The 20,726-nt window shown below is 39.0% G+C and overlaps 1 protein-coding gene across 2 annotated transcripts in view; it reads left to right on the top strand.

Annotated features, from left to right (window-relative positions):
• The window catches only part of LOC108700484 (sodium/potassium/calcium exchanger 4), an 84,114-nt gene that overhangs the window by 47,934 nt on the left and 15,454 nt on the right, over positions 1 to 20,726 (top strand). Inside the window, exons 5-10 of one of the 2 annotated variants that reach the window (XM_018233690.2) lie at positions 2,334 to 2,418; positions 2,984 to 3,087; positions 4,251 to 4,325; positions 6,271 to 6,296; positions 7,594 to 7,647; positions 13,138 to 13,277. In XM_018233690.2, the coding sequence (XP_018089179.1) occupies positions 2,334 to 2,418; positions 2,984 to 3,087; positions 4,251 to 4,325; positions 6,271 to 6,296; positions 7,594 to 7,647; positions 13,138 to 13,277 (484 nt within the window). The remainder of the gene's footprint in view (positions 1 to 2,333; positions 2,419 to 2,983; positions 3,088 to 4,250; positions 4,326 to 6,270; positions 6,297 to 7,593; positions 7,648 to 13,137; positions 13,278 to 20,726) is intronic. The other variant, XM_041574887.1, reaches the window with a different exon arrangement.

The following is a 20,726-nucleotide window of genomic DNA, read 5'->3' as shown; positions in this document are numbered from 1 at the left end:
AACTGTACAAAAAAATTTTAAAAAAATGGAAAGTAATTGAAAAAAGTCTTTTTTTCTGGTGAACAAAAGCTACAGCAGTAAGTTACCCTGACCTTTGTTTGAGATGTCCCTAAGTGATCCTCTTAATCAAGGTTTTGGGACCATGTAATACATAAAACTGCAGAATGAGCTATTTTGAACAGTTTGAAAAATGAACCTGCAAATGTTAAATATTATAAAACCTACACAGAACAGCTTTGTTACCATGTATAGCATGATGGCTGAGTGACAAGCTCCTGTTGAAAGAGCTGAAATCAATCTTCTGCTCTGCACAGATGAAATGGCACATGTTATAAAATGACTACGTCTTCTCTTTAGCATAAGTAATATATTGAATTTGTTTTAAAGCTAGTGTAGGTGACAGAAGCGGACTGCTTTCCCAAGAGAAATGGTTTCGTTTGCAGGTTGCTAAATTTGTATGCTGTAAGCACTTCTCCCAGATTTCAACAACAGACACAGAGCAGAAAGCGGGGGATTTAATGATAATGAGAAGTGCTGGGGAAGTGCATTATTATTTACTGATCCTTCTGCAAATCTGTTGGTTGAAACTCACTTCCCCCGAAACACCTGCAGATTGTGAGCTCTTTGAGCTCTTGCCTGCTAGCAATGCTCTGGATACTTTGTAATGCCTGGCATGTGGTCTATAGCTTCTGCTGTCTATAACGCTGTCCCCCAGGATCCTCCATAAACCACAAACCTTTTTTCCCCATGGTTTAGACAAATATATTTTCTTTTGGTTTTTGGGTTTCCGAGGTGAATATAGTTGTCTGTTTGCCTTCATGTGCAGCACAAATATTTTCCTTTGTTGCTTGCTGGTAGCTGTGAAACATATGTAAGGCTTGACATACTTGTTCTGCACAATCACCAGCTTTCACTGGTTCCCTAAACAAGCTGTTGTTAAGCTAGATCCCAATGTATGTCAGTAGAGTTGTGTCTTAGGGAATTAATTGGAAGAAGAGCCTTTGAGGATGAGAGAATATTATGTCAGATTGAGAGGAAGATTTTGATGTAATGTGAGGTTGTAGGGCACCTGGCTCTCAGACAGGAGACATTATCAAAGACTGGGTACATAGTGGAGGTCAGATGCACATAAGATATTTATGATCACAGTTATTCCTGCAACAACTGCATGTTGATTAGCACTTTTGGGGGTGTATTTTTTTCATGAAACAGTGAACCATTTTTCAAAAGAGCAAACAGATTTTGTTATATTCAATTTTGAAATCTGACATGGGGCTAGACATATTGTCAATTTCCCAGCTGCCTCCAGTCATGTGACTTGTGCTCTGATAAAGTTCAATCACTCTTTACTGCTGTACTGCAAGTTGGAGTGATATCACCCCTCCCCCCCAGCAGCCTAACAACAGAACAATGTGAAGGTTACGAGATAGCAGCTCCCTAACACAATGTAACAGCTCCGTGGAAGATCTAAGAACAGCACTAAATAGTAAAAGCCAAGTCCCACTGAGACTGATTCAGTTACATTAAGTAGGAGAAATAACAGCCTGCCAGAAAGTAATTCCATCCTAAAGTGCAGGCACAAGTCACATGACTTGGGGCAGCTGGGAAACTGACAAAATGTCTAGCCCCATGTCAGATTTCAAAATTGAATATAAAAAAATCTGTTTGCTCTTTTGAGAAATGGATTTCAATGGAGCAGCACTATTAACTGATGTGTTTTGTAAAAAAACATGTTTTTCCATGACAGTATCCCTTTAACTAGTGGGATAGCATGACTAAATAACTGGATGGTTTGCCTCCTTTAGGAGACCACCCAATTCACACACACTTCATTATTGGCCTCCAATCAAACAGCTTGTCACTTGCTGCATGCCAGTGCTATATAAAATAAACATTGGTTTGAAGAAGAAACAGTCATTTCTAGTATCTACTCTGCAGTTATTTCAAGGATTGTTGACCACTGACATAGTCCTAATGTGCCAGCAATTTTATTTTCTGCCAAAGCTTGCAGCCCTAAGGTTCTTGAGCATAAAAGAGCTCTTTCAGCAAATACCAAAGCGAATAATCATGAAATCTGCCATGTGGATCCAGAGCCAGAATATTAACTGTTTACCGTGACATAACAGAAGCTGCTTCTGCATGCATAATTAAATAGCATATGTTCATTCCACTAACTGGCACTTCCCTCTGTCACATTGCACCAGAGTTAACTTCCATGTACAACCACAGTTTTATCTACCTGATTACTAATCAGGCCCAAATTGAAAAGACAGCAGGTAGTACCTATTGGTATGATCACCCCAACTTTCTAAATACTGAATTCTGTATTACAGAAGCTGCATTTAAGTGAAGATGTAGCAGGTGCAACTTTTATGGCTGCTGGCAGTTCTACCCCTGAGCTTTTTGCCTCCGTTATTGGTAAGCTTGGCTTGCTGCAATTAATAACTACAGGGGGTTTACAGGTTAAAGAGGTATGGTGAAACCCACAATTGCTAAAATTGTAGCAATGGTGCCACCTGCTGGTCAGTTCTTTTGACTGTACAGTCAGAGAGACATATACCTTCAGAATGAAGACGGAGAAGTGTTCTGATGTTGCCCTGCTCAGGTGTGAGATCAGAAGCCTCAGAAGACATTTCCCATCTTCTTTCTGAGCAGAGCAACATCAGAACACTTCTCTGTTTTCCTTCTAAATATATGTCTCTCTGACTGTACATTTACAGGAACTGACCAGCAGATGGCACCGTTGAAAAATTCATGTTATTGACATTTAATAAAAATTTAAATTGCTCTGAAACTGAAAAAAATTAATTATGTAAATAGCAAAAGTGCTTACAAAAGCACACTGGCTAATTATAAAATGTTTAAAGGTTAACTTAACCTTTAATGGCATATCGTATTTTTACATAGAGCTGTGTATATTAATATACACATTTATTAAGTTATATATGTGGATAGATATATACTAATTTCTCTTTCATTTTAGGTGTATTTATCACCCACGGTGATGTTGGAGTTGGAACCATTGTAGGTTCAGCAGTATTTAATATCCTCTGTATAATTGGTGTGTGTGGAGTTTTTGCAGGACAGGTAAGCAGTTTTTTTAATTGCATTGAATGCTTTCTGTGATTTATTGATAACACTGAATACATACCACATATTAGAGAAATAATTCATTTTATAATTTTGCTAAATTAGTGGGACTAGAACCCCTTGAAATCATATGGCACTCACAAACAGCAGATGTTCTACAGTACTGTTTTCTGGTTTATTGGGATGATCAACTGACGTTTTGAGGGATCCTTCCCCATTCTTAAGTGCTCAGGAAACAAGTGTTAAATGCTAAAACTTCACCCCTTACTTAAACACATGGATGTACTAACTACATAGCAATTCACATTGTTCTATAAGGAAAGAGAATAGTGTCTACGACAATGAAATATAGTGCAGAAAAAGTTGTCCAATTTTAAAATTTGGTCCATTCTTATAATTTAGTCCAATTGTGCCAGTGGGGTCTTGTGCTTCGATGTCCATGTTTAGATAACCTTTTCCTCTATCACATCCACATCACAGATAATAAAATGTTCCAGAACCATTGTCTGCTATTTGCCTTATTTGTGGAAGAATTGCCATTGCAATGCATAACGCTCCAGTAGTGACAACAATATCATTAAAAAAGTTGGAGCCTCTCAAACCTTACCTTAAAGGAACAGTTCAGTGTAAAAATAAAAACTGGGTAAATAGATAGGCTGTGCAAAATAAAAAAATGTTTCTAATATAGTTAGTTAGTAACGTATAAAGGCTGGAGTGACTGGATGTCTAACATAACAGAACAAAACACTACTTCCTGCTTTTCAGCTCTCTAACTCTGAGTTAGTCAGCGACTTGAAGGGAGGCCACATGGGACATAACTGTTCAGTGAGTTTGCAATTGATCCTCAGCATTCAGCTCAGATTCTAAAGCAAACGGTTATGACCCAATGGCCCCCCTGAAGTCACTGATTGGCTACTGACTGGTATCCAATCAGTGGAAACCAATAGAGCTGCGAAGCAGTCACTCTATTACATTTTTGACTAACAGCCGATTAGTTTACCCAGTTTTTATTTTTATACTGAACAGTTCCTTTAAGGCTTTATACCTCATAATGACTTTTACTTACTCGTGAAGAGAAGTAGGTGGAATGTAACAGCACTGGATCTGCAAGCACTCAGTTCTGTGTGATGAGATTTCCATCTTTGTGTTCACCTTTGCAGGTTGTTCGCCTGACCTGGTGGTCCCTCTTTAGAGATTCCATGTATTACATTCTATCAATAATGGCCCTCATTGTTGTAAGTATGATTTACCCCATAACTTGGCAGAATATGTACTGATTGGGGGAGCCAATGAATCTAAATAGAGCATTAAATCCATGTATGTACAGAACCTCTTAAAAGTAGTTATCATAGCCAGTAATCCAGTCTTCTGTGGTATGTAACCTACAGGCCAAATCGATATACAGGGGCCATACATATGCCTGATCACATTACTAGTTCCGGCCATTTTGGGTTCATCTGTATAATTGTTATATCTTTATTGTGAATGAGTTCAGAGTGGGGATGTGCCATCTGAGGTCTCTCCCATGTATGTATGTATAACTTTATTTGTAAAGCGATGTTAAAGAGCCACAGCACCATACAATGCATAAAAGTACCATATAAATAAAAGTACAATATTTAAAAGTACGCAATAAATATAATACATATACACTGTACAGAGAGTTCATATAAGGACGCAGAGCTTAAGTGCTATGTGATAAGAGACACAGTGGGAAGGAATTCCCTGCCCTGTAGAGCTTACAGTCTAAGTGGGTAGCTAACAAACAGGCACAAATTGGAAGGGAAAAAGTGCAGAAGGTAAAGAAATTATCCAATAGGTACCAGGACTAGACTAATGTTCTAGCTCTCGGAAAGAGATTGAGAGAGCACTACTTATGGAGGAATTCAGGGATGTAATTCCAGAGGTAAGGAGCAGCAAGATAGACGGGTTTGAGATGAGAGGAGGCAGTGGATGTGGATGGTGTGAAAAGAAAGTGGCTCTGAGAGAAGCGGAGAAGACTAGGAGTGTACAGTGAGACAAGTGAAGAAATGTAGTGACGAGCAGAGGAGTGAAGGGCTTTGAATGTTAGCAGAATGATTTTAGATGCTATCCTTTGCTTAACAGGCAGCCATGCTAAGGATTTTTGTTGGGTTTCAACAGGTTTTTTCTTAGGAGAGAGCAGGAGGATTCTGTTAGTGGAGATTGATTGGAGGAGAGAGAGAAATGGGAATCAGGAAGAGAAGTTAGTTGGAGATTGCAATAGTCTAAATGGGACAGGATAAGGGCTTGGATTAATGTTTTGGCTGCTGTTTCTAAAAAAAAGGGGTGTATCTTGGCTATATTGCAGAGGAAGAAGCAACAGGTTTCAACGGTTAGAGAAGGAGAGTGACTGGTCAAAGACGGCCCCCTAGCAGCTGAGTTAGCTAGGTTAATGGTCATGCCATCAGGTTTGGGTGGAAAGACCATGCTCAGTTTTGGCTGAGTTAAGATTGAGGTGGTGTTGGTTCATCCAGCAGGAGAAAGCTACTAGGCAGTCTGCAATCTGGGTCTAAACTTCAGTGGTTAGTGAAGGGGTGTCTAAATATATATGGATGTCATCGGCATAGAGGTTATATTTAAGGTCAAATAAACATATAAGGGCTCCTAAAGAGAGAGTATACAAGGAGAACAACAGAGGATCAAGTACAGAGCCCAGAGGCACCCCCACATTAAGATGAATGGGGGGGGAGAGGATTTGTTAGCAAAAGTTACAGAAAAGGAGTGGTCTGAGGGTAGTAAGAAAACCAGGATGCAGTTTGATCTTGGACACCGATTGAATGGAGAATTTGCAATAGACATATACAGTATATATTTATTATAACAGAATGGTCAACAGTATCAAAATCAGAAGATAAGTCCAGGAGAATGAGAACAGAGTAATATCCTTCGCAGTCTGGAGATCGTTTGCAACCCAAAATAAGTCTCAGTGGAGTGAGCAGGTCGAAACCCAGACTGCATGGGGTCAAGCAGATTATCGGTGCAAAGAAAGTTAGTAAAATGGGAAAAAATAAGACATTCCAGTTTAGAGGCTAGCAGTAAGACAGAGACCGGGCTGTAGTTAGACAAACAGGATTGGTTCAGTGTCCTGCTTTTAGGGATGTTGTTACACTTTATTTAACAAAAAAAAACTAAAGTATATGTTATTTCTTTTCTTTCTAGTTTATATATGATGAAGTCATAGTTTGGTAAGTTATATAATATGTAATTTCAGCAATTTAAAGGAAAACTATACCCCCAAAATTAATACTTAAGCAAAAGTTTATATCAAATTAAGTGGCATATTAAAGAATCTTAACAAACTGGTAATATATATTTAAGTAAATATTGCCTTTTTACATCTCTTGTCTTGAGCCACCATTTCGTGATGGTCTCTGTGCTGCCCCAGAGATCACCTGACCAGAAATACTTCAACTCTAATTGTAACAGGAAGAAGTGTGGAAGCAAAAGACAGAACTCTGTTTGTTAATTGGTTCATGTGACTTAACATGTATAGTTTATTTGGTATGTTTGTGTGCACTGTGAATCCTAGGATCCCAGGGGGTTAAAAAGGCAATTTTCTATTTATGGAGACAAAAATTTTCTATTTATGATTACCCATACCTCCCAACTGTCCCTTTTTCGGAGGGACAGTCCCTCTTTTGACAGCTCAACCCGCAGTCCCTCATTTGTACTGGAAAGTCCCTCTTTTCTCTGCACTGAACAGCCAGAAAAAGAAACAAAGTTTCTCACTTAATTGGCTTTTAGCAGAGAGCCCAGAACAGCTAACAGGTGCAAATAAGATACTTTGTAACAATTTTGAGACACAAAAACACAGTTTAGAAATATAAATATTTTCAAACTTTCATAACCTGCCAAATTTTGTAAAACAAACATGGTAATTAGGGGGTGTGGCCACAGAAAGGGGTGTGGTCAAAAAATTGCTGCGCTACGTGTGAAAAAAACTCTTTTTACTTCCAAAATTTTGGGAGGTATGGATTACCTTATGGTACATATTACTAAAAAAAAGTATGTGATTATGAAAATGGTTTATTTACATGAAGCAGGGTTTTACATATGAGCTGTTTTATGCAATATATTTTTATAGAGACCTACATTGTTCGGGGGGTATAGTTTTCCTTTAATACATTTGCAGAGTTACTGGTTGTAGAGCTGTAGCTGTATTTATTTACTTTAATCTGATTATAACTGTTAATAAACCAATGATATGCCATGCTTGTATTAGTCCAAAAATATCTGGTTCCTGTGCAGTGATTTATCTAGCGTACCAAGAACAGCAGTGCTGCCCAAATTCTCATTGCCCTGGTTTCTTATAGTAACATAATACTACCATTATTTTTACAGCCGCTTGTAGGACTGTGTGCAATACTTGTATCAGCAGATGTGATACAATTACTGATACAACATGGCAGCATCACTTTAATTCTTACATGCTAAATGCCAGGTTTATTATCATCTTATAACACGTGTATTTTTTATTTACAGGTGGGAAAGTCTTATACTTATAGTTATGTATTTCTTTTACATACTTATCATGAAGTAAGTCCCTTTTTTCTGCTTTATTCTTTTTCTCAACAGTGAACAGTACATTAAAAACATTATTCTGGGCCCCTGTGACTGGAAAATGTGTTTCTGCTTCACAGAACTAATATGTCCTTTAAATGCAAGCCTTCCAGGTCCAAGCCTGCACAGATAACTAGGTCTATCTTAAATTAAGGCCTAGTCAAGGCCTAGGTCGTGGGGTGCTGTGCGGTATAAAGATCAGCGTTAGCTAGATAAGACAATGGGGCAGATTTACTAAAGGGCAAAAGAAATAGATGCTAGCGGTTATTCGCACTCTCTTACTTTTCGCTCTGGCGAACGGACGTTACTCCGCAAATTCACTAAAATGCGGATTTTACTGAACTTTACCTCTTTCGCCAGACTTGCCTTCGCCAGCTCAGACCAGGCAAAGGGCATTGGAGTGCATAGATCTTCCTCAATCTTCAGTTACTTACATCATATTTTGAGTGTAAACATTTCTAAGTTCAAAAAGCACTGGCGTCTTTTCCTTTTTTCAGGGTGATAGGCTGCAAAAGTCCTACAAATATACATTTTCTAACATATGTAAGATCATTTTACTGTGGGCTCATGTGTAGGGCATTAACCAACTCAATTCTAAAAAATCTATTGTTCCCTTGCGTCCGTCGGCCAGGAAGAAACTTGACATTTTAGTAAATTAACGTCGTCCCAGTGAATTTTCGGCTGACAAAGTGTTGCAATAGGTGCAAAGCCGTCGCTGGTGAATTTTCCCCACTTAATTTACCCCAATGGCTTCAAGACCATGACAAATTACAGAATACAAAAAAAGGGTATAAGTTATTTTGGTCTTCGAAAAAAGACTACAAGAACGTTTTTCTGACACAAGGTTAAAATAAAAAGTGTGATAAAATTTGGTCTTGAGACCATTATCAAGTGCAACAAAATTGCTTCTTGGCTTTTAGCTTTAAAGTAGAAGGAAAGTCGTCTTGCACTTGGGGGTGCCAAATGTTAGGCACCCCCAAGTGATTGCATTTACTTACCTGAAACCCCGGACCGGTGCTCCTATCAGCATAAAACTGCACCGGCCCAGGGTTTTTTCAGCAAGCACCACGGAGCATGCGCAGTACAACAAAATAGCAGCCTTTTTAGTAAAAGTTCGGCTTTTAACTGTACTGAGCATGCTCAGCCGCTCAAAGAAAGAGGAAGATGGAAGAGGATCGCTCCGTGGTGCTCAATGGTATAACCCCGGGCCGGTGCAGTTTTCTGCTGATAGGAGCACTGGCCCAGGGTCTCGGGTAAGTATCAGTAACATCAGTAACATTTGGCACCCCCAAGTGCAAGACAACTTTCCTACTTCTTTGAGATGAAATGGTTGTTTTATATTTGGCTCTATGATTAGCAATACAAAATCTGTAACTTTATTACCTATATTTGCACTTCTGCTATGCTTTTTTTCGGAGTCATTTACTTTACTTGCATTGCGCTACAGGTAATCCATGCGTACTGTGATAATGCAACAGGTTTGTGGGTAGAGAGCTCAGTTTCTATAATGGGCAAAGTGCAAAAATCACACACAAATTACCATGTTTCTTTATCACTGTGACATTTTTCCCCCATTATTTCAGCACAAGTGTGCCTAAAAATGTTTGAAATTGATTCTGGAGGCACATGGATTTACATGGGTAGTAAATAGAGTGAGTGCCACCATATAAGACATGGCATGTTGGCACAACTTCAAATCCACATGCTCCTTACTCTGTGTTATCTCTGTATTATACAGTAACTGTGTACTATATTGTGTTTTCATGATCGTAAAACCCCTTCGGTCTTGTGCAGTGACATGGTGCTGGGTGCTCTTGTTCAATATCCCATAGCAGCCAATCACAAATATCCTTTAATTCTAGTGTACAGGGAATATTAAAAGCACATCTGGATGCAGTGGGTTGGCTGATATTTTCTAATGTGATACACTTTCGTGAATTGGGCAACATACAAGATCTTTTCTAAGACGCGCCGAGAGATTACCACTGCTTCTTACCTCCGGGTGCATCTATCTATCCCTGTATGTTGGTGCATATGAATGCACTTCCGGGTTCATCTTCTAAGTGATGCTGGCGTCCGACTCAGAGTGCCTTGACGCCTGCGTTGTTATGTGGCGTCATGATGTAATCTATGTGCGTTAATTTTGAATTTTTGGTGCCAAAGACTGCTTAAAAGGCCAGTCCACCATTTTGTTAATGCCCAAGCTGGTTCCAGTTTTTTTTTTTGATCCTGCCGAATCGTTCTTTGTTATTGAATTCCTGTTTTTTTTTACTTTTTGCGTGACTCTTGACTACGATTTCTGCCGCCTGCCTTGAACCTTTTGCCCGACTTCGACTATGTCTTCTCTTCAACCCTGCCGGTACCTTGCTTACGGTTTTTGCTATGCACTCCTTTGTTGGATTCCACTCCAAAAGGGCGTCAGTGAACACCTGTGCGTCCGCAAGGTACAGTCACTGAACAAGGTTCCTGACAATGTGGTCATTACACCTTTCTTATTAAAATCCGCGCAGCCTTTTAAATGCATCAAGCCAACAAAATTGTGTTGGGTTCCTCTAGCTGTATTAGCGTAAAAGAACACAGTATAAGAGGTATTAAAGCATGACAAAATGCACGGAACTGTGATTCTGCATTCAATACACTATATAATAACTGGCAAGAAATAGAATGGGCGTGGAGATAAACCTTTACTTTGCATCAGTGCACTAACAGAGATGGTTGTCACCTGGGGAAAACTATTGCTTGCACAGCATGACTCGCAATATCAACCACTTCTACTCCTGTGTGGAGAGGAGATGGGATTATTATCTGTTGCTGGTTCTCAGGGATGGCCATTAGGGGATTTTATTGCATTGGAAAAGGCCAATTTGTGATACAGACAAACAGAAATTCTTGAACAATGATACTGTATTAAAAGAATGGATACAGTTTTTGTGCCTTCCAGTTTTTTATTTTATCTTTACCAATATTCATTTACATAATGATGTTTGCAGTCTCTTCTGCAAAAAAAAAAGAATGTTACAAATGTCTTTTGCTTTTCGTAAATTCACAGCTATTACACATAGCAATCAGCACATGGTATCCTTTTATTAGCTAGGCATGATGTAGGAGTGCACAGGAATTGGGATTTATTGTTTTTATTCCTTTATTTGCTGTGTTTGTAACATTTATATTTGTATGTCCTTTTGGAATTCATTTTTGTATATTTGCACGTATTTGTATATAACAGCTTTCTGCCTTTGATTCTCTAAACAAAGCCTGTAAGGGTAAGGTCACACCTGGAGATTCAGGGAGATTTAGTCGCATTCGCTGCGTTTCGTTTCCGAAGTCGCCCAAAGTTTCCTCGTGAGGCAGTTAGGGGAGATTAGTCGTCCCAAAGAAGAGGCGATTAGTCGCCGGGGGACTAAATCTTCCCGAATCTCCTGGTGTGCCCTTACCCTAAGAGTGTGTGTGTGTGTGACTGTACTTGTACCGTAACCCTCTGGCTGAAAGATAAAGTTTGTCTATTCAAACAAATCTAAAGTGACATTCTTGGCCTTATCACAGAAAACACTTAAAATAGAAAATGTATGTAAATTCCAATAGTGATCAGGGGACAACTAAGTATGTTTACAATTCATTTAATTTTTCTACAGTATATTTATTTTGGGGGGGTTAAGATCCACCAGCTATTGACTGTTGGCAGAAGGAAAGTGGGTTTTTATGTAAATTTACCCTTTCGTTGCTCGAGTGGTTGGTGAATTGGTTTGAGACAGAGGGGAAAATTCACTAAAGGGCAAATTTTTGCCTGCAAAGGCTTCACCACACTTCACGCCACTTCGTCAGACGTTAATTTGCAGCACATCCGCTAATCTGTTAAAATGTGAAGTTGCGTCTTGGCAGCAGAACACTGGCAAAGTTTCACTAGCATAAATTCGTCAGCGCAAGCATTTTATAACGAACTTTCGCTGACAATCATTCCTGCCTAGCGTAACTTTGTTAGTACACTTGCTCTTAGGTTGATTTGAATAGGACGGTACATATAGGTCATATATACGTCTTTATTAGAGATGTTGGTGCAAATGCTTGAAGTGGCCAGTTGTTATTACAAATGTCCAAGGAAGCAAAATAAAGACAAAAGAGATCCTCTAATGCCCTAGACATGAGCCCACCCTGAAACAAATGTGTCATGCCCCTTAAATGTTTAAAAAAAATGTGAACAACTTTTAAACACAATCCCACTTTAAAATATGAAAAAAAACGCCTGTGGAAAATTCGCCTGGCGAAAGGACGTGAAAGATCGTTAACTAGCAAATTGCCCTCTACGCCTGTTAGTAAATTGCCAATGTCCCTGCCACTTCGTCCTTTAGTGAATTTGCCCCAAAGTGTTTTGATGTGTCAGAGGATTTAGCTTTCTGGCTGCGTTTCTGGGTGTCGGAGCTTTGTTGGAGTATTATTATGTTTAAGGTGAGCGAGAGACTTGGGGGCTGATTCATTAAGGGTCGAATATCGAGGGTTAATTAACCCTCGATATTCGACTAGGAATTGAAATCCTTCGACGAAGAAGTCGAAGGATTTAGCGCAAATACTGCGATCGTACGATCGAAGGATTATTCCTTCGATCGAACGATTAAATCCTTCGAGTCGAACAAAAAACTTAGGAAAGCCTATGCCTATGGGGACATTCCCCATACACTAACATTGACTTCGGTAGCTTTTAGCTGCCGAACTAGGAGGTCGAAGTTTTTTTTAAAGAGACAGTACTTCGACTATCGAATGGTCGAATAGTCGAACGATTTTTAGTTCGAATCCTTCGATTCGAAGTCGTAGTCGAAGGTCGAAGTAGCCCATTCGATGGTCGAAGTAGCCCAAAAAATACTTCGAAATTCGAAGTTTTTTTACTTCGAATCCTTCACTCGAATTTAGTGAATCGGCCCCTGAGTGTCTAACCCCTGATAGCCACACCCGACATAATGTGCGTATGAGGTAAATACCAGTTAAATAATAATTACCATTATACATGTAGAAACTAAAACCAAAGTGTATTAAAGTAATTACAATATAATTTACTGTTGCCCTGCACTAGTAAAAGTGCTGTGTTTACTTCAGAAACTTTTCTATAGTTTATATAAACAAACTGCTGTGTATCAACGGGGGCAGCCATTCAAGCTGGAGAAAACGCACAGGTCATATAGCAGATAACAGATAAGCCCTGTAGAATACAATTTTTTTTATCTGTTATCTGCTGTGTATCCTGTGCCTTTTCTTCTTTTTTTCCATCATGAATGGCTGCCCCCATAGCTACACAGCAGCTTATTTATATCATCTATAGTAGTCTTTCTGAAACAAACAGCAGTTTTACCAGTGCCGGGCAGCAGTACATTATATTTGTGAATTACTTTGATACACTTTAATTGTTTTGTGTTACTGTTCCTTTAAAACAGCCCAGCAGGTTTCCTATCCTGATATTTTCCTTCTTGTACTTGGCAGGTACAACGTGAAGATGCAGCGTCTGTTCACCATTAAGAAGAATGTAGGAAATGGCTGCCCGGTAGGCAGTGAACTGCAAGATGGTAATGTGTATAGTGACTTTATCTGTGACGACCCTTCTGTGCCCTTGTTGTGGAAAGGTAAGGCTAAGCAGACAGGATGGGAGCACATGTTCATTTAATACCCTGTATACAATATATTTTACCAGAGCAACATAAGAACTAATGAGCAGGATTGAGAGGTTAGGCAAGGCATACTTTCTCGAGCAGTACCACTCTCAACATTCAGCTGCTTGTGCTTTTCACAGGTCATATGAAGCAGCCTTTTGTTACTTTTTGTTATGGGCCATGTGCTTTAGAAAGTGGCAACTTCACCTTTGCCCTTGTGGTGGTAAAGAATATAATATTGAAATGCACTCTATATTGTAAATCATAAGGATTTTGAAAATTACAGAATCCTCAAAACAACTATTAGGGGGTTATCTACTAAAGTCCACTTTTTCTGGTTGGAGTTTTAAAGAGGAAAACAATTTTTTTGTAGGAAAAAGCCTCAAATTTTTCAAGATTTATTAAACCATGAGGCTGCTAAAAGTCCAAATAAAAAAAAAAAAAGTTCTCCATCTCAAACCAGCCAAGGTCATGTAGAATTCAATGGCAGATGCCCCTTTTACAAATGGAAGATATAATGATCTGTGCTGGGTTTCGTACAATAATCTGAACAATTAGCAGTTTTCGTGCAATAATTTTGAAAAAGTCTACGCTTTCGGCCGTCAAATCCGAAAAAATTGTACGATTTGGATATTTTCACGATTTTATCAAGTCTTTTTCTCGTGACAGATTTTTTTTCTAGATAATTTATTGATAAGATAAAAATGTTGATGGGAGTTTGGGGTCAAAGTAGTTTTAATTAAATAATGAGAAACATTCAGATTTTAATAAATAACCCCCCAAATGTCCTCATAATTTACAACAGGGGGTACAGTATCCATTAGCACGAGTGTTATAAATCGTTCTTTTTAAAACATTTTCAAGACTCTGCAAATCTTGTAAAAATCTTGTTTCAATTGAAGTAGTAATATGATATTTCAGGGATATTCTTTTATATCAGTACAAATGACACAGCATTTTATAGAGAAGATTAAATTATAATTGTGTTTTCAGTCTAAGACCTAATTGTTTCCTTTTAGGATAATTAGCCTTCTACCAAAGTTACTGATTAGATGCACTTCATTCTTGTCTTGTTGTCTTGTACTACAAATAGCAGGAGAATGGGTTGATAGACACAGTGATTCCAAGAGCTCTGATATAAAGATTCATTATTTTTACTTCTAAATTTGTAAATCTGAGAACAATTAAATATTTATTGTATCAAGCTGCTCTTTGTTGACTTACAATGGACAGGTGCCTGCCGAGGATTTAAGTATTTTCAGTAAAATACTAAAACATTCTGCAGATAACAGGTAAAGGTTTTCAATATATTATATTTCAGGTTCCTGGTTTGACTGAAATTGATTCTGTGGCAATGAGCTCTTTGTTGTATGCCACAGTTGTAGATATTGAAACAGCAGCATTTGTCAAACCAAGAAGAGTTCGGCTCAAAGATGATACATGCATCGGATAAAAGCAGTAGTTTGGGATTTCTTCATTATTTAGCAATGAACACCCAAAGGGCTCATGGAATTTTTAAATATCACCTGATTTCAAGCTCAGAGTGATATTTTCATGGCGGTAGACAGGGCTCAACTGTAGGGACACCAGGAAAAAAAACTGGTAGGCCCAGGAGCTTGTGGGCCCCACCGATCCTAGCCAACTGCTTCTGTAGAGACATAAGAGATTAGCCAAAAATCCTACCATGATTCTATTTTCAAATAGATTTGAACACAAACTGATCCACTTTATTGCTGTTTAGATTTACTATTGCATCCAGTGCACACACTCAGGGGCAGATTTTTTAAGGGCCAAATTGAAAATTCTAATTCTAATCTTCAAAAAAATGTTATGGTCACAACTCTCAAATTCGAATTGTGGATTATCCAAACTCAATTCAAGTTTTAATTTGAATTTCAAGATTTATCATACTCTGGCCCTTTAAGAACTCAAATTCGACTATTCGCCACCTAAAACATGCCGAGTTCATGTATAAGTCAATGGGAGAGGTCCAAGGACCAATTTGGACATCTTAGTAGCCTTCCTGACATTCAATTATTATTTCGGAGAAAAAACTCAAATCGAGTTTAGTCAAATTTGATTCGTGTTTTCGAGTCTGTAAAATTAGTCCAAGTTTTAGATATTCAATTTTTTATTTTAAAGATAAAAGTCAAATTTCGAGTATATTCGAATTTTATAGATTTTTAAAAAACTCACATGAATTTAAAATTTGACCTTTATTAAATGTACCTCTAATAATTATTAAATGTACCTCTAAAAATTGAATAAACAAAAATTAGACATATCATTGTTTCTCTGATTCTTCAGGCCTATAACCAGTGTCGGACTGGGCCGGCGGGACACTGGGAAAAAACCTGGTGGGCCCCGGGCTCTTGTGGGCCGGCCCAGATCCGCTACTTAGTTTGGCTGCGCGACCCCACTTTGTCGGGGGTCGCACTAGAATAGAGGATCTGCGCACAAAGGTATTGCTGCGCGCGTACGCACAAACCCGGCGCCGCGCGCATGCACACTGGTCCGATGAAGCACGCCGGATCGGCAGCGGGGGCCGGAGCGGGGCCCTGGGGCAGTAGCCCCGGTGGGCCCAAAGCCCCCCAGTCCGACCCTGCCTATAACATCTGTACTTTTCCTTAGAAACAGAAACATTAAAGCAATTTCAATACAATGAAAGTAATATAAATAGAAAGATAAGAAGGGAAGTTGTTATTTTTAATACATAAGGAGAATCTGACCGCAAATTGCATCATCGTGTCTTGTAACCCACAAGATCTTATGTCAGTGAGTAATCCACTGTTTTCTGTAAACCAATGTAAATGTTACCCACATTCATGTGACATTTTGTGCACACATTTTTTGGGTTTCTATTCCCAATATTTTGCTGTTACAGGTAAAACCACATATAACTATTACATTTGTTAGAAGGAACCCACCTTTTATAGAAATGTACTCAGTATTGTACATGATAAGTATTTTAGAAATAATATTTTCAAAAAGAGCTACATGAAGATATACAGTATAGGCACAAGGTTGAAGGCTGGTACATTCTAATATCCTTTGGACTCCAGTAATAAACGTGTGTGCAGAGGCATAACTTGCTTACAACAGATCTGTGTTATCATGGGGGGGACCCATGTTTTCCAACTTCCCCCCTAGCAACTTTTTTATAAACGGGTTAAAGGGGCATTTATCCACTTATCGCTGTTTGGTTTCTGTATCTTACCTCAAACCTACCCAAATTCTGCCAATGCATGCCTGGGTCAAAATATCTACTCGGGGTAGACATCCCGTCTAGCTGCAGAGGTCCATGTTTATTTTTGAAAATATAGTAAATATAGTGCCCTACCCCCCTACCCCACTATTTATACATAGAGCTACTATTCGCCACTGAATGTGCATGAGTGTAATTCAGGGGGTTAGTAATGTAGGGTACCATAATGTAGAATGTTCTCTGTGATACTTGAAGGGGACTATTAATGTAGTGTAGGGTACCATAATGAAGAATGTTCTCTCTGATACTAAAGGGGGGTTATTAAAGGGATACTGTCATGGAAAAACATGTTTTTTTCAAAACGCATCAGTTAATAATGCTGCTCCAAGAGAATTCTGCACAAACAGATTTTTTTATATTCAGTTTTGAAATCTGACATGGAGCTAGACATATTGTCAGTTTCCCAGCTGCCCCCAGTCATGTGACTTGTCCTCTGATAAACTTTAGTCACTCTTTACTGCTGTACTGCAAGTTGGAGTGATATCACCCCCTCCCATTCCCCCCCAGCAACCCAACAAAAGAACAATGGGAAGGTAACCAGATAGCAGCTCCCTAACACAAGATAACAGCTCCCTGGTTGATCTAAAAACAAAACACTCAATAGTAAAAGCCAAGTCCAACTGAGACTGATTCGGTTACATTAAGTAGGAGAAATAGCCTGCCAGAAAGTATTTCCATCCTGAAGTGCAGGCACAAGTCACATGACTGGGGCAGCTCGGAAACTGACAATATGTCTAGCCCCATGTCACAGCACTATTAACTGATGCATTTTGAAAAAAACATGTTTTCTCATGACAGTATTCCTTTAATGTAGTGTAAGGTACCATAATGTAGAATGTTCTCAGTGATACTAGAGGGGGTTATTTATGTAGTGTAGGGTACCATAATGTAGAATGTTCTCTGTGATACTAGAGTGTCAATGAAATCCATTTAGCTGAAAACTCATGTTCTTCTTACTAATGTCTCCTCTGCATACAAGAAAAGATGCAATCCAAATACATCATTGAAAGCACCTGTTTCAATTTAAATTGACAAGTAATGAACTCACAAGATGAAATTGATGAAAATGCCTAAATACAAATACTTATGTATTTAAAACTGTACTTGCTTTATTTTTTAAAACTTCTGCAGGATGCCTGCAGCTATGGAGTCTTCTGGCAATCCAGAAACACCTCCAATCATAGGGACAATATGAATGTGTATCCTAATTGTATTAAAGTAGTAATAAGAAGTAGCATTGTGCAGCATATTAACACAGTGGGCTGGTAAAGGGATTGGTTGATACATTCTACACTTATCTAATCCTATAGAGCAGTATTATGTGCTCTATATACATGCGAGTTAAGAATTATCCAAGCAGTGATTTCTGGGCAGCATCTCTGTGTATGGACTCAGAGGAGCCCAGAATAGTTTTATATACATAAACAAATGACCTCTGTCTTTGTAGCCCTCTACTAATAACATTTTTATAGAACTTGTTTCTTTCATTGTGCATCTCTAACCTCAGTCTGCTCATTTCTCATATTCCTCACATGCTCAGAGTGGCTATTATTTCACTACCTTCTACTTACTGTGAGTAATACTCTCCATACTTTCTGGCTTTACCTACTAAACCAGTTGTGTCCCTTTAGCTGCTGTTGGACTACAACTGCCAATCATCCTCGAGTGATCGTAGGGGTTGTAGTTCCACAACAGCTGGAAGGCTGTCCTGTATGAAACTAACAATTGATCCACTTGTATGTCACTTACAATTCTGTGTTTTCTCAGAATACTGTGGCACTGCTATAAATTGCTTACTCTGTATAACTGTGAATATTCTCACATGTTGTGCTTCCTGTCTGCTTAGCCCTTTGTGCTGGCTATTGCTACAATATTTCCTGATTAGCAATACATTTTGTGTTTGTGCTTGTGACCTTATTACTAATGTCTCTTTTCTCCTAGTTGGCAGCATAGATTATACAACAAACTATTTTTTGCTTACAGATACAGTTTGCACTTCTACTCAAAATGCTTCTGTTCCTAAAGCTTTCCAGCCCCAATATTTATTGGGCAAGTGAAAACATATAGTCACAGAGAACCTACATGAAATACACTTATTCTAGGAAAAAGGGTTAAACATCAGTTTAGTTTTAGTGCAATAAAACAAATCTGCAACAGAACTAATACGAGAAGGTAAACAATTATTGCTCTATAAAACCTAAGGAAGTTAGTACCATACTTCAATTATTCTACATGGACTCCCTTTTTACTGGGAGAGCCCCTCAATCCACATCATAATGGAAGCAATTTAATCTGCACAGAACCAAACATAAATATGCTAAAAAAGCGTGAGCTCATATCTTCAACAAGTTTCATTAGATTTCTAAAAATTAGCTGTTAATGTTCCAAAATGCATTTAGATTTCCATTGTTAACATTTAGGGGCCGATTCACAAAGGGTCGAATATCGAGGGTTAATTAACCCTCGATATTCGACTGGGAATTAAAATCCTTTGACTTCGAATATCGAAGTCAAAGGATTTTAGCGCAAATAGTGCTAACGAACGAAGGATTATTCCTTCGATCGAACGATAAAATCCTTCGAATCGAACGATTCGAAGGATTTTAATCCAACGATCGAAGGAATATCCTTTGATCAAAAAAACTTAGGAAAGCCTATGGGGACCTTCCCCATAGGCTAACATTGAGTTTGGTAGCTTTTAGATGGCGAACTAGGGGGTCGAAGTTTTTTCTTAAAGAGACAGTACTTCGACTATCGAATGGTCGAGTGGTCGAATAGTTGAACGATTTTTAGTTCGAATCCTTCGATTCGAAGTCGTAGTCGAAGGTCGTAGTAGCCCATTCGATGGTCGAAGTAGCCCAAAAACACTTCAAAATTCGACGTTTTTTTACTTCGAATCCTTCACTCGAAGTTCGTGAATCAGCCCCTTACTATACAGTGCTGAAGCATCAGTCAGTTTGATCCTACATGACTTACAAGGGTAACATTGGTATATTTGCAATACTTGATCTCCATGATTTACTTCTTGTACACACTGTAACTCAGCTTGTGTGAAACTATTGCTCTTATTGTACCCATTAATAAAGGACTATAGTTGATACTAAGTACTACAGAGGATTAAACCTTATGCCAGTGTAGCGCAATAGTAAATTGAGTGCACCGTTTTCTATCTATAGGCTTCACCCCTAATATGGTTGAGATTAGTCTGGGGCAAGCCCTCGTAACGGTGTGGAGGCAGGGTGTAGTTTAACTGTAACTTGGTGCAGGGTACAATAATTGGACGCCAGTAGTTCTGTAACTTAACCAAAGAATATATTTATTGCACATTAACATGAACATCCACAATGAAGTATACATCAAGAGCAAGCAAGATCATAGAGCAACAGTGGATAGGCATACACTCACAGCACCTTTGGTCAGTATCAGTCCCCGAAGGGAAGAAAACATACATAGCAGCGAGGAGGTACCTCCGTTTTCAGTCTTCTCCCTAAGTGGAACCTGAGGGGAATCTTTACATCCCTAGGTCTGTACACTTAGTCCCTACTTTGGGTAATTAGTACCCGGGATCATAATACCACTCAATTTGGAGGAGGAGCCTCAAGCTGCTCGGCTAAATAGTCTACTTATCTACATAGCAGCGAGGAGGAACCTCCGTTTTCAGTCTTCTCCCTAAGTGGAACCTGAGGGGAATCTTTACATCCCTAGGTCTGTACACTTAGTCCCTACTTTGGGTAATTAGTACCCGGGATCATAATACCACTCAATTTGGAGGAGGAGCCTCAAGCTGCTCGGCTAAATAGTCTACTTATCTGTCACTCCTAGAGTGACCTCTTAAGGTGAGTAGCCTATCCTTACTAGACCTGACCTGTCTAGGTTCCACTGGAGCTCTGCCTGCCTGCTCAGGCCAGCCTCTCACAAAATGGACCCTGAGCACATGGCAGACCAGGATTAGATACTTTAGAACAGTGTCATCTACTGGGCACTGTTTGAACACCAAGGGGCATAGCTTTAAAGGAGAAACAAACCCACACTAGGAAAAACCCCTACCCTGCGTAGACCAACCTCCCTCCTCCCCACTGCCTAACTGCCCCCCCGGGAAATCTTTGTGACTTTCGGCGCATGCACAGTTGTTCGCGGCCAGAAATTTACTCCAACTG

This window comes from Xenopus laevis, chromosome 8S (assembly GCF_017654675.1).
Source record: "Xenopus laevis strain J_2021 chromosome 8S, Xenopus_laevis_v10.1, whole genome shotgun sequence".
Lineage (NCBI taxonomy): Eukaryota > Metazoa > Chordata > Amphibia > Anura > Pipidae > Xenopus > Xenopus laevis.
Note: the sequence above shows the minus strand (reverse complement) of the source record. Positions and strands in the feature narration are given on the sequence as shown.